Source organism: Ovis aries, chromosome 23, assembly GCF_016772045.2.
Source record: "Ovis aries strain OAR_USU_Benz2616 breed Rambouillet chromosome 23, ARS-UI_Ramb_v3.0, whole genome shotgun sequence".
Taxonomy (NCBI): domain Eukaryota; kingdom Metazoa; phylum Chordata; class Mammalia; order Artiodactyla; family Bovidae; genus Ovis; species Ovis aries.
In genome coordinates this window covers 50,780,250-50,793,954 of record NC_056076.1, presented here as the reverse complement: position 1 = coordinate 50,793,954, position 13,705 = coordinate 50,780,250, and the positions used below count along the sequence as shown (strand labels likewise).

The window sequence follows — 13,705 nt, the reverse complement described above, 5'->3', positions numbered from 1 at the left end:
CCAGAGCGCCTGAAGTGAAAAGTGCCCGCTGTGTGGGTTGCTTTTTTATTTTTATTTTTTGGCCACTGCTTGGGGGCATGTGGGATCTTAGTTCTGCAACCAGCGATCAGACCCTCACCCCCTGCCCCTGAAGCCCAAGGTCTTAACTACTTGGACCGCCAGAGAAGTCCCTACTGTATGGCCTTTTTTTTTTTGTTTTTCTTTTTTGCCGTGTAACGTTGATGCTTTTGAGCTGTGGTGTTGGAGAAGACTTTTGGAAGTCCCTTGGATAGCAAGGAGATCCAACCAGTTCATCCTAAAGGAGATCAGTCCTGAGTGTTCATTGGAAGGACTGATGTTGAAGCTGAAACTCCAATACTTTGGCCACCTGATACGAAGAGCTGACTCATTTAAAAAGACCCTGATGCTGGGACAGTCTTAAGGTGGGAGGAGAAGGTGACGACAGAGGATGAGATGGCTGGATGACATCACTGACTCAATGGACATGAGTTGGGGTAAACCCCGGGAGTCGGTGATGGACAGGGAGGCCTGGCGTGCTGCAGTCCATGGCGTGCTCAGTCAGACACGACCGAGCGACTGAACTGAACTGAACGTTTTCAAACAAGAGTGTTCTCCCAGATGCTTTGCTTTGGCTTATCTGTGTAAAGTCTGTGATTTTATGGGGATGAATCTATCTGAAGCACTAAAAACTGAAGCGTGCGGTGCCTTGGAATCAGAGTGCATAGTAGAACTTACTCTAGATCCCAAGTCTTCTTTCAATTCCATTTTGCACTTCCAGGGATACCGCGGAATGTCTCCTGAAAAATCCGCAGCTTCGGGTGCTGTATCCGCAGCAGGGTCGCGGGTGTTTTTCACTTGCTGAGCGGAGCGCACAGCCACAGCATCGCCTCCTGGACACGTGGGGTGAGGAGCCCCGGCTGAAACTGCACGTGGCCCAGGTGGAAAAACTGTTTCAGGTCGAACTCCAGCTTTCAAAGCTTCACACTCTTGCGTAGTGTCAGATGTACTGATTTTTGCTTACATGCTGGAGGTGGTCAAAGTATCCAGCAGTCTCATAACAGGGTTAGAAGTGCTGTGGATGGAGGGTTTTTAACACTACCAGAGAGTGGGATCATTTACTTTTGGGCCTCTTCAAAGCTTTTATTTCAGAGAAGGCAATGGCACCCCACTCCAGTACTCTTGCCTGGAAAATCCCATGGACAGAGGAGCCTGGGATCACTGAGGGTCTGACAAGACTGAGTGACTGCACTTTCACTTTTCACTTTAATGCATTGGAGAAGGAAATGGCAACCCACTCCAGTGTTCTTGCCTGGAGAATCCCAGGGATGGGGGAGCCTGGTGGGCTGCCGTCCATTGGGTCGCACAGAGTCAGACATGACTGAAGCGACTTAGCAGCAAAGCTTTTATTTATGCAGGTGTTACTTAAGCTCTGCCTTTGTGGAGGGAGAATCCGACTTTGATAATGAATTTTGAATATATGTCATGGTTCCTGGTTTTAGGAGCATACACCAAGGTTGGAAAAAGAAGTAGCAGAAAGTCACTAACAAAATGAGGGGGCAAAGGAGAAACCAAAGAGAGTGACAAAAATAGGGAGATCATTAAATTAAGGAAGGGTTAGGGAATTCCCTGGCAGTCCAGTGATTAAGACTCTGCACTTTCAGTGCCAGGGGTGGGTTCAATCCCTGGTCAGGGAACTAAGACCCCACTGCCTTGTAAAAAAAAAAAAAAAAAAAAGGCAGGGGGTGGTCAGACTTGAGCTGGGTCTTGTGGGAAGGTTGAGACTTGGATTAATCTCCTGGAAATGAAAAGATAAGGAAATACGGTGGATTTGTTCAAGCGGGGACTGGTTTAGCAAAATTTTAAAAATCAGACCTTGAACGTTATTTATCCTGACACTTGCCTGGCTAAGTGCTCAGGAAGACACATTCTACAACTAGGTTTTGACCACAACTCAGCTAGGGGTTCCCTGTAGTGGTACCCCCAATAGATCTGCCCATTCTAGAGGTTCCTGGCTTAAACCTACCATCCCCTATGCCCACCCCAATCAAGATTTCTTACAACCCCTTTTCTCAGAGGTTATTATAGCTTTAGAGAATTCTAGACAGTGCTTTATGTTCCTTTTAAAAACCTTATGGGAAATTTTTAACATACACAAAAATTGAGAAAATGTTTAATGAACTTCTATATAGAATCATCATTCATCTTCAATAGTTATTATGTCCAGTTGTTTTCACCTAAAACCCTGCCCCTCCAAATGTAACCTAGCCCTTAATTAACCATTTAGTTATTATAAAATACTGGCTTTGTTCCCTGTGTTATACAATATATCCTTGTAACTTATTTATTTTATACATAGTTATCTTAATCTGTTATCCCTAGCTCACTCCTTCTCCATCCCCTCTCTCTAATGGTAACTAAGTTTTCTATATATGTGAGTTCTGTTTCTTCTTTGCCATATTCACTAGTTCATGTTTTTACATTCAACGTGTGATATCATACATTACTTGTCTTTTCTGATATTTTCACTTACCATGATGCCCTCCAAGTCTATCCATGTTGCAAACACAAAATTTCGTCTCTTTTTATGGTTCAGTGGCACTTCCCTGGTAGCTCAGTGGTAAAGAAACCGCTGGCCGATACAGCAGATGCAGGTTCGAACCTGGGGTCAGGAAGATCTCTTGGAGAAGGAAATCACAACCCATTCCAGTATACTTACCTGGGAAATCCTATGGACATAAGAGCCTGGCAGGCTGCAGTCCATGGGGTCACAAGAATCAGACACTAAACGACAACAAATATTCCACCATGTATATACCGCATCTTCTGTGTGTTCATCTGTTGATGGACATGTAGGTTGCTTACATATCTTGGCAACTGTAAATTGATGCAGCCACTGTGGAAAGCAATATGGAGATTTCTCAATACTACTGTGAACACAAGTACATGTGTCTTTTTTTAAATTTTTTAATTGAAGGAACACATGTATCTTTTTAATTAACATTTTAACTTTACTTTGGATCAATACCAGGAGTGTAATTGATTATTTAGTTTTTTGAGAAAACTCTGTTTTCTCACAACATTTCTTAGTGTTTTCCACAGTGGTTGCACTAATTTACATTCCCACCAACAGTGTAGGAGGGTTCCTTTTTCTCTACACTGTTGCTAACATTTGTTGTTTGAGATTTTTTTGATGATAGCTGTTCTGAAAGGTGAAAAATGGCTGTTGAGAAAGTGTTGGACCCTAGAGAAGGCTGAGCGCTGAAGAATTGATGCTTTCGAATTGTGGTGCTGGAGAAGACTCTTGAGAGTCCCCTTGGGCTGCAAGAACATCAAACCAGTCCATCCTAAAGGAAATCAACCCTGAATATTCATGGGAGGACTGATACTGAAGCTGAAAGCTCCAATACTTCAGCCACCTGATGCAAAGAGCTGACTCATTGGAAAAGACCCTGATGCTGGGAAAGATTGAAGACAAAAGGAGAAGAGGGTGGGAGAGGATGAGATGGTTAGATAGTATCACCAACTCAATGGACTTGAATTTGAGCAAAGATAGTAGAGGACACAGGAGCCTGGCATGTTGCAGTCCATGGGGTCACAAAGAGTTGGATATGACTTAGGGACTGAACAACAAATTCTAAAATGTGATAAATGTTTTTAAATATATATGCATTTTTTCTTGTTTATTTAGCTGTGCCAGGTCTTAGTTGTGGCATGCTGGGTCTAGTTCCTAGACCAGGGCTCAGACCTGGGCCTCCTGGATTGGGAGCTTGAAGTCTTAACCACTGGACCACCAGAGAAACCCCTGTTTATTAGTTTTTAACCAAAGGATCACTCTGGGTGCAGAGGAAGGTCATTTCTGTGGTTTGGATGATACTCAGGTTTTGCCCATGTGTAGATGTGATGGTCTACATGGTGTCAGATTTCATTTTCTTGGGCTCCAAAATCAAAGCAGATGGTGACTGCAGCTACAAAGGTAAAAGACGCTTGCTCCTTGGAAGACAAGCTATGACAAACCTAGACAGTGTATTAAAAAGCAGAGGCATCATTTTGCCAACAAAAGTCCGTATTGTCAATGCTATGATTTTCCCAATAGTCATGTATGGTTGTGAGAGTTGGACCATAAGGAAGGCTGAGAACCAAAGAATTGATGCTTTTGAACTGTGTTGGAGAAGACTCTTGATAGTCCCTTGGACTACAAGGACATTAAATCAGTCCATCCTAAAGGAAATCAACCCTGAATATTCATTGGAAGGACTGGTGCTGAAGGTGAACCTCCAATACTTTGGCCACCTGATGCGAAGAACTGTCTCATTGAAGAAGACCCTGATGCTGGGAGAGACTGAGGGCAAGAGGAGAAGGGGACAACAGAGAATGAGACAGTTGGATGGCATCGCCGACTCAATGGACATGAGTTTGGGTAACTCTGGGAGTTAGTGATGGACAGGGAGGCTTGACATGCTGCAGTTCATGGGGTCACAAAGAGTTGTACACAACTGAGTGACTGAACAAGACGTGATATTGGAGTGACCTTGTTTTTGTCTTAATCCATTGTGGTCAGAGTCGCCTTGTCAATGTCCTGGGAGATATCCATCACTCACTGCCGTGAGGACAGTCACGGGGGAACTCTGGGTATCAGTGTGTGTATCCCATTCAACAGAGAGCTCAGGAGAGCTCAGGAGAGCTCAGCCATGAGTTCCTAGTATCAGGTCAGCTCCTGGAAGTCGGGAGCTGCTGCTTTTCACTTTCTCAAGGTTCCTGGAGAGATGAGGGGAAAGGGAGCGTGGGGACACCTTCTTCTGATCGTCCCATTTCTCTGTGAGATTGAAGCAAGGCTGTCTTGAGAGCTAGGATGCAGGAGAACATCAGGGATCTGACAACAGGCAAGGTACCGGAGTTACCGGACCAGGATATGCCAGGAGCATTGAGGCTGTCTTGAAGTTAGTGATTCTGACTCAGTGAGACAGCAGGACTATGATGTTCTGCTGCCCTGCTGCATAGGGCGGGCTATGCTTAAGAGGAGGAGGCGAGTCTAAACGGGATTGGAGTTTCTGTCACAAACATGTCACAAGAGCTCTGAATCGTGGCTTTGCATTTTAGTAGCTATGTGACCCCCTCAGAGCCTACATCTGTAAAATGGGGGAAATATCAACACTTCAGAAGGTTGTTGTGAATGAGTAAAAAAGTATCAGGTACTTAGGACAGCGCCTGGCTTGAAGAAGCATTCAGTAAGTATGAGCTCTAATGCCATCTTCTCCCTTAATCACGGAATCAACATTCTTTCTGCTTTAGCATTCTAACACTAAGGTCTGGGGAGGTGTATGTGGTGGGGCAAGAGGTGAGAAATCATTCCTTCACTCCTCTGATTAAACAGAATAAGGAGAGAAAGAGGGTAAGGAAACAAACAGAAGGAAATGAAAAGATGAGCAGAATCACTAGGTCTAACAGCATATTCTCAGGGGAGCAAGTATTTTGGACTGCGTTTAAGGTTTAATACCAAGTGCACGTGTTTTAAGATAATACCTTACAGCCGCCTTTAAAAACAAGATCATAACACATTTTTGATACATAGCAAAATTTTATTAAGAAAATACACACATCTCAGAGTTTTAGATTAACATATACACATTACTATATGTAAAATAGATAACCAACAAGGACCTACTGTATAGCACAGGGAACTATATTCAATATCTTGTCATAACCTCTAAGGGAAAAGAATCTGAAAAAGAATATATATATATATGTAACTGAATCATTGTGCTGTATACCTGAAGCTAACACAACATTGTAATGAACTATATACTTCCATTAAAAAAAGAAAATACACACATCTCAGTAGAACTTATATATCACAAATGAGAAAAAATAGTCCATACCATTAGGAAGTTTTTAGACTGACTCTTGGAAGCATCTGGAATATGTCTCTGGTATAATACACTCTACACAAGGCTTTCCCCTTAAACTGGTATTTCCATAGGCTATTACAACACTGCTTATTCCAAATACAAAGGTGAGAAAGGGTAAGCAATGACTTTAGCTACGTGCAACTCCCTTCAAGTCAATAATGAATGCTTCACATGTTACCAAAGGAAATACAAAATCAATTGCAAAAAGTTTTAATTTCAGTTAATTTTAAAGGTGATTAGTCAAAGTTTAATAAAACATTACGCAGAAATGTTATTGTGTCAAATATGTAACTAAAATAGTCTTTGGAAATTCCTAAATTCCTTATTCCACATACATCTGATGCTACTATCAATATTTTCCATTATGACATTTTAATGGAAGAAGTTATAGACATGCATATAATAGATATCATTAAAAATACATCTTACAATTCCCAATTCATGTTGACATTGGCAGATGTCAAGATACAAAGTGTAGTACAGCAGAAACCAACACAGCATTGTTAAGCAACTATAATTTTAAAAAGAAAGTTAAAACAAGATACAAAGTTGGAGGGGGGTTCATGTTTGGGAATGCATGTAAGAATTAAAGATTTTAAAATTAAAAAAAAAAAAGATACAAAGTGTTTAAGTGCTACTGAAACAGTGATAGCGGTTGGTGGTTTTTTGAAGATTGGCAGCTGAAAATGTGAGTGAAAATGAGTCACTCGGTCGTGTCCGACTCTTTGCAACCCCATGAGCTATACAGTCCAGGGAATTCTCCAGGCCAGAATACTGGGAGTGGGTAGCTATTCCCTTCTCCAGGGGATCTTCCCAACCCAGGGATCAAACCCAGGTCTCCCGCATAGAGGGCAGATTCTTTAACAGCTGAGCCACAAGGAAGCCCTCTTGTGGTAATTTTTGAAGATTACCAAATCAAAAGATGTTAGTGAGCTGGAAGTTTTGGTGTAATTTATCAAATTCAAAACCAAATCTATTGTTTACATTCAGTACTTAAAATGCTTAAGACTAATGGATTAAATAGGTTTATACTGTATTTGAATTATAAATGGGAACAAAGTAAAAAAAAAAAATCACATGAACCAGTAAAACACATTAAAAAGGACCTAAGAATAGGTGAAAATTTTTCACTTGAAATAAGATTCTTAAAAGTAAGGTATTTAAGATCCAGGTAAAATCATCTGTCACAGAGGCCCCTTTTCCCCACTAAGGGCTAAGGTGAGGCACAGCTCTGCCTCTTACCAGCAGAGACCTTGGACAAATCTTTTAACCTCTCTGTGCATCTGTGTCCTTCTCTGAGAAAGAGGCTAGTGACAAAAGGTGGTCATGAGGATTAAGCATGCTGCCTCATGTAAGACGCTTAGAACAATGCCCAGCAGACTAGGTGCTATCCGTAAAATTTAGTTTACCATCATTTGCTAACTGAACATACCTGATGTGTTGGTGATAATTCAGTGACTATGTAGGAATCAATGATTTGCTAGAACGACACTTAAAATTAGGAAAGTCAAGGAGAACAGTTTTCCCAGAACATAAAAGGACATACTGAAAACCGGGGGGAATAAATACCCATTAATTTCCCCTTCGTCTTAAAACTTTTAAAAGTGTGCTGATTGTAGGGGTAATTTCCCATAAAGCAAAGTAGCAAATACATCTTTATTTGGGAAAAATAGGGTTGATTAAATAGCCACATCAAAGAGTCAGTTTACTGGCAAAAAGCTGTTACAGAAAGATGCAAAGCATCCAAGTCACGTGACTTAAAATTTGTGTATTTTATGTCACTGAACTATGCACACACTTCCAGACCTTTTTCTCCTTTTTCTCCTTTCTTCCAGGCACTGTCTTCCGTATCCATGTAAGGAAAACAATGATTGTTTTAAAATCTAATCACTGGTTTATCTGAGTAACTCCTGGCAAGGATTAAGGGAATTATGCAATAAGAATCCTGTCCTAATTAGGCCCAGTTGAATTTATAAAATTCAGAACAAAGCACTGAGCTTTTTCTCCACTTCTATTAAAACATCTTGATTTCAGATGAGGGGTAAGGTTTCTGTAGTAAAACTGTTTTGATCATTTTAAATATTATGTGTTATTTAGCTTGTCTGTGCAGGACTGATCTTTTTAAAATCTGGATGAACATCGAAATGCCAGTCATACATCGGTTGAGAGCCGAAGTAGACAAGGAGTATCTCTGCCATTTTCTATAAAGTCAGCAATACACGTGTACCTATCTTGGCTGGAAATATGGTATTGGTGCTACTTCATTAGGACAGTCCCTTTAAGTGGAACCCCAGTAGAGCTTTGAGCTTTATATTAATGTTCTCCAGTATTCTGTATGCTCGGCAGAGCTGATTCTGATTCGGTGAATTTAACGGAACCCTGGAGCTGCTGTGGGCTTGAAGAGGTTATTTCTGAGGGATACTGAATGGACTTGGGAAACAGCAGCATCTAGAGGAAGTGTTTTTCCTAAGGCAAGAGTTTTCCCACTACCCTGCCAGCTTGGGCCTTCTCAGTAACCTGAGAGTAAATAACGCTCCATGCCCCTCAATAACTATTATGCTTTGGTCTTAATTCATTAGCAACTCCTTTGCAAAGGAAAATGTGGAATCTTATTTTTCCAGAGGCTGATAATTTAGAGAAAGAAAAGACAAGAGATAGGGTAAGTTATATCATAAGACAAATAATAATAAGAGAACAAATATTGACTTGATAATCTTTTATAAGTGAAAAACTAGTCGCTAGGTTTTACTTAACTAAGTATATTAATCTAATTGAGAACTGAACAATGTTCTAATTACGTATTTTCAGAAGAAGCTGTTAAAAGTTTTTTATTTTTGTTCTTATGAACATCCTATATAGGTCATACATAACAAAAGCAGATGAAATAAATTTGGTCTAAGAACAGAATTTCAGTCTTCTTTTCCAGAGGGAGCCTATACTGTCTGAGCACTTAAACACACACTACACTCAGGCCTCCGGAGCAGTGTCACACACACATCCTCCACAGCAGCATGGGCACCCCTGGGAGATTATCCGAAGTGCAGAATCTCAGGCTCCATCTCAGGCCCGCTGCATCAGCAGGAGGGTCGGTTAGCTCTCCACGACCACCCAGCTCCTGGTGCTGGTGGTGTGGGGCCCTTAGAGGAGGGGCCAGAGGCATCTGCATTCTAAAACTTTACAGTAATTTGGTGGCCACTCCTGGTTAAGAATCCATCCCTTAAAAATCTTTTTAACTAAAATCTTTGATACTTTTCCCATTATAGTCAATAAACCTTTACCTTCACTGGCTATCCAATTTGTTTCACAGTACAGGTCGTTCCAGATTAGAAAAACATGCATTCTCACTTTTCCCTACTAAATAATTTGATAGCCTGACCTACAGAATTTCTTCGAAAGAACGAAAATAACTGTCCGTTGCTATTAGGTTCAAATGTTGTTTCTTTTCCAATTTGTTGCCATGATGCCACCGCTCCCCCTACCACCATTATGACACTTCCTGCCTGTATTCTTAGCTTAAATAATAAAACATTTTAATTTACATACAAAAATTGTTACATGTTGAAATTCTGGTTGGTAAATAACACATAATGAGAGTAGGCAGCTTTTATTCTGTCTTATTTAAATAAGCAGGCTATATGCCATTTAGCATTGTTTTTTCCTTAAAATATTTCCATGTATACTGTATTAGACACATTTGAATAAGCAAACATCTGAGTAAAATTACTTTAATTTTGCATTTTCCTATCTTCAAGAAGAATTGAGTGAAAAAACAGGTTTGTAATTATTTTACTTGTAATGTTAAACTAAAATCAAGAGTTCACAGAGTATTTTTGTGGATGATTTTGACAAAGGTAACATGAAAACCATAAGCCTTTCATCTTCAATTGAGGAAAACAAACAGTGATCTGATTGTTTATTTTACCAAACAGATAAAGCATACCTCTGATTTTACTCATCTGTTAAGTATATTTAAGCAACTGCATTTTTCCATACGCCAAATGGCAATGCCATTTTGAGCATTCTTAAAACATTGAATTATATTCAAAATTACTATGAATCAATTAGTCTTTACCTATTAGTTTTGTAAAAGGAAACAGGAACATAAAAATGAAGCCCTTTTATCACGCTCCAGAATATCACATCTAACGTATCAAGGACTGTGGAGGGAAACTTCAAATAATGTGCACATTGATATGCAGCTATGAATAATTTTTTTATAGTTTATCTTGTAGAATGGGCATTTTAAAGTTTTGTTTGTTGCCCCAAAGCAACTATGTTAGCGTTATATATAGCAAGACTACTCAAAATGTTTGGGATTTTCTTTTAGAACTCTCCAATGTGTAAGCCACATAAGAAAATCGATTTTTCACTAGGTAGTTACTACCCATGTCACTGGGACTAAAAATGACATTTACTGGTCTAAACACCTATTCACTCCCACTTAGCTCTAAATTAATTTTGATGATTTCAAAAAATTAAATCCATCTTCAATGGAGAAGGAGTTAGTTATTAGTACTAATGATATTTAAAGGAATGTGTAATAGGAACATTCCAAAATTATCTCAATAAAGACCATCACTACTGGAATAAGGGTATAGATTCACGTAGATGAGTCTAAATGTGACTCATTTGGATGGGAAACACGTGGTCAATTTGTTAAAAATCACATGTCAAAAATCATAATTTATGAGGTCTACCTATACCTCGTTCTTTAGAATCATCCAGGAGAAAATGAAAATGTGTTTTTCATAATAAGCTAACCTAAATTTCTAGTTATGCAATAAAAATAGCATAATTAAAGCAATTAAATTTAAGATATTACCTTTATTTTACAATATTATACTGTGACTTTCACACACTGTTGAAAACAATGACTAATTTGTCTAAAGGCAGCAATAGTTCCTGTTTCACTTTATAATTAAGCTTCAGTTTAGTCCCAGAAAATAAATAATAGGGTAGATTTTTCTGTATCTGTCTACTGGAAAAGCATTTCAGAGGATGAAGGTCAAATAAAGCAGATATAAGAGGATATTTTTAGATACTGACAACTTGTCCTTAGAATTTGGTTAAATTTTGCTTCTTCTCAAAATTCTGTACTCATATCCACAGAAGTAAATTTCTATTTTAGTAGCCCTACAAGAACTGGAGGAGAGATTTTTAGCTGTAGTAGTAACTAGCAAATCTTTTGCTAAGAGTGAACAAGAGCGCAAGTGAAGACATTCACAAGAACATTTTTAATATTGCTGATATGACATGAGCTACAAACGAGAATAAAATTATTATGGTCATTTGATAGCACGGTGCAGGTGGGCGTTAACAGAGCAGGCAACTCATCCGCCCTGGCGCAGAAGCGTAGGTTCATGGGCAAAAATAACAGAAAAAAGCATGAAGTTAAGAACACTATCTGTTTCTGTCTGAAAAAAGGAGATCCCTGAAGCATGGAAAGTGTCTGTGGTGTGCTTCTATTCTGTTATCGGGGGAGGGTGCGCCGCAGCCTCTGGCCACTCATACACATCGGGCAGCAGGGAATCGTACTCGCTCCGCCATATCCTTTCTCTAATGTATTTGGCCTTGTCCTCAGGTTCTGGGTATCGGAAAGCCATTTTATTAGCGTACAGGTATTCTGTAACCTGAAAAATAGTAAGATTACTGCATGGCTCTCAGTATTAACCTATTTAAAAGAAAAGGTATTATTAAAACACAAAGTAATGAATTTGGAAGGATGGTTTTTTTTTTTTCCCCAAAAGAAAAAATAACATGGACTCACTTTAAAACATTCAGAAACTATTAGAAGATTAAAAATATCTGCACTCTCACCATAAGTTTGATATGTTTTAAAGTGACTTTAAAGTTCCCCTCGCCCTGAAATATCAACAGTTCCTTGACACTGCAGTAACTTTCCACTTCACCGTGTACGGGTCCAGCAGACCTGCTTGGGCAGCTTGCCCTGCCTGTGTCCTTTCCCGCAGCCCTGCTGAGATGTGTGTAGGAGATTCTACTTCCTGGTCACAGCTGACGGGGCTACGGTGAAACTCTAACCCAAGTGAGCCAGGTGTTTTTGCTCTATAATTTCGATAAAAGGACACAGAAATGATTACAAACCAGTGTTGGACACTAGAACTGTAAGGTCAAGTAAAGTAAGGGCTGGAACCTATACACGGTAATAACTCAGCACCACCATCACTGAGTGTCAGGCATGTTTTTATGTGCTTTACATGGGTATCTCATTTAACCCTCACAAGAATCCTATAAGTACTATTATTATTATTCTCATTTTATACATGAGAACAACAAAGTCTGAGGAGTTTAAGTAACTTGCCCAGGGTATTTAAAAGTGAGAAATATGTTTCAAGCGCAGAGCATTCTGAGACTAGACCACAGACCACCCTAAAAAGTTAGGTTAGGTACTTCCCACCTACACTGGCTTGAATGAATTTCTGATCTTTGTAGCAAGCCACACACCGTGACTGGTGGTGAAGATAAACCCTCTGAGTCTTGGTTATGTTGTAAAATGAGGCAGAATGAAAAAGCTTCCTCACAGGGTAACACAGTGTCTATCATATAGTTAAGTTCTCAAGTTATGGTCTAATTTTAAAAAATGTAGTGATAAATGATAGAAAAAACTTTCTTCAAACAATTATGTCTCCTCCTCTAATTTTCATTCTAAATGATGATTACTATTAGTTCTTTCAGTTTTCTAAAAGGAATATTTAAGGAAAAATGATGGTTATTAAAGGTAATCCTTGGTCTTAGGAGCTCACTCTCATGATATTTTGTGATGGAAAATGTGTCACATTCAGTTGACCTCCAACAACAAGGGTTTGCACTGCACAGGTCCACTTATATGTGAATTTCGTTTACTAAACATATACCACATGATTCCCAGTTGATTGAATTTGTGGATGCAGAACCTCAGACCCTGAGGACCAACAGTAAGGTAATATGTAGATTTTCAGCTGCGCAGAGAGTCAGCAGCTAACTTTCACATTGTTCAAGGGTCACCCGTATTGTCTAGTCTATTGTAGGAAACACGTCTGTGTCCACAGGAAAGACTGGGGGCAGGGCCTGAGATCAAGCCCTCCTTGGTTGCACAGATATCCAGCAGGTGACCAGTGGCTATGTGGAGCTGCCTGGTGGCTCTGCGTAGTGTTGGGGGACAGACACAAAGCACTGTCTACTCTCCTGATCCCTTGGCTCCTAAAAAGGAAAACTTTAGGACACAGGAGGAAGAGGGGGAAGAGACACAATCCTGGGGGTTCTGCTCCCATACCACCCCCAAGCACAGATCTTCTTTTTCCTTATATATTACCTTTCATGTGGACATGCTAGTAATCTAATTGACTGGTATCTTCCAAAATCTGTCCCACCTATAACATTCTAAAGTTGAACTCTACTCATCTAAATGCTGGGCTCTAAGTTCTTCAGTTGTTTTACAATAGTATTCAGAGTCCTAAATCTGGCATTTGTGTATCTGTACAGCCAGTCTTAATTTCAAATCTTACTAATGCCTTTTTCCTAACTATATTCTAGACTCCAGGTCAACTGTATTGATTATTTCCTAGGCATATCATTCTTTATCAATTTCCAATCTTTGCTTATTTTATAAGTATTAGTATAATACAATAATAACATTAATACTCAAAGGGGTAAAATGTTATGATCATCAGCATTTAAGTTGAAAGTGCAGTTGATAAATTCTATATCTAATCCTGATATTTATGAAAATCTTGGGAGTTTCCCAGTGGCCTAGTGGAACTGAGGCCCGGGTTCACTCCTTGGTTGGGGTGCTGAGATCCCAC

The 13,705-nt window shown here is 39.6% G+C and overlaps 1 protein-coding gene across 2 annotated transcripts in view; it reads right to left on the bottom strand.

Moving 5' to 3' along the window:
- Window positions 1-5,555: 5,555 nt before the first annotated feature.
- Window positions 5,556-13,705, bottom strand: part of ME2 (malic enzyme 2) — a 58,811-nt gene continuing 50,661 nt past the window's right edge. For both annotated transcript variants that reach the window (XM_042239545.2, XM_004020545.6), the window contains exon 16: window positions 5,556-11,536. In XM_042239545.2, the coding sequence (XP_042095479.1) occupies window positions 11,369-11,536 (168 nt within the window). In that variant the 3' untranslated portion in view covers window positions 5,556-11,368. The remainder of the gene's footprint in view (window positions 11,537-13,705) is intronic.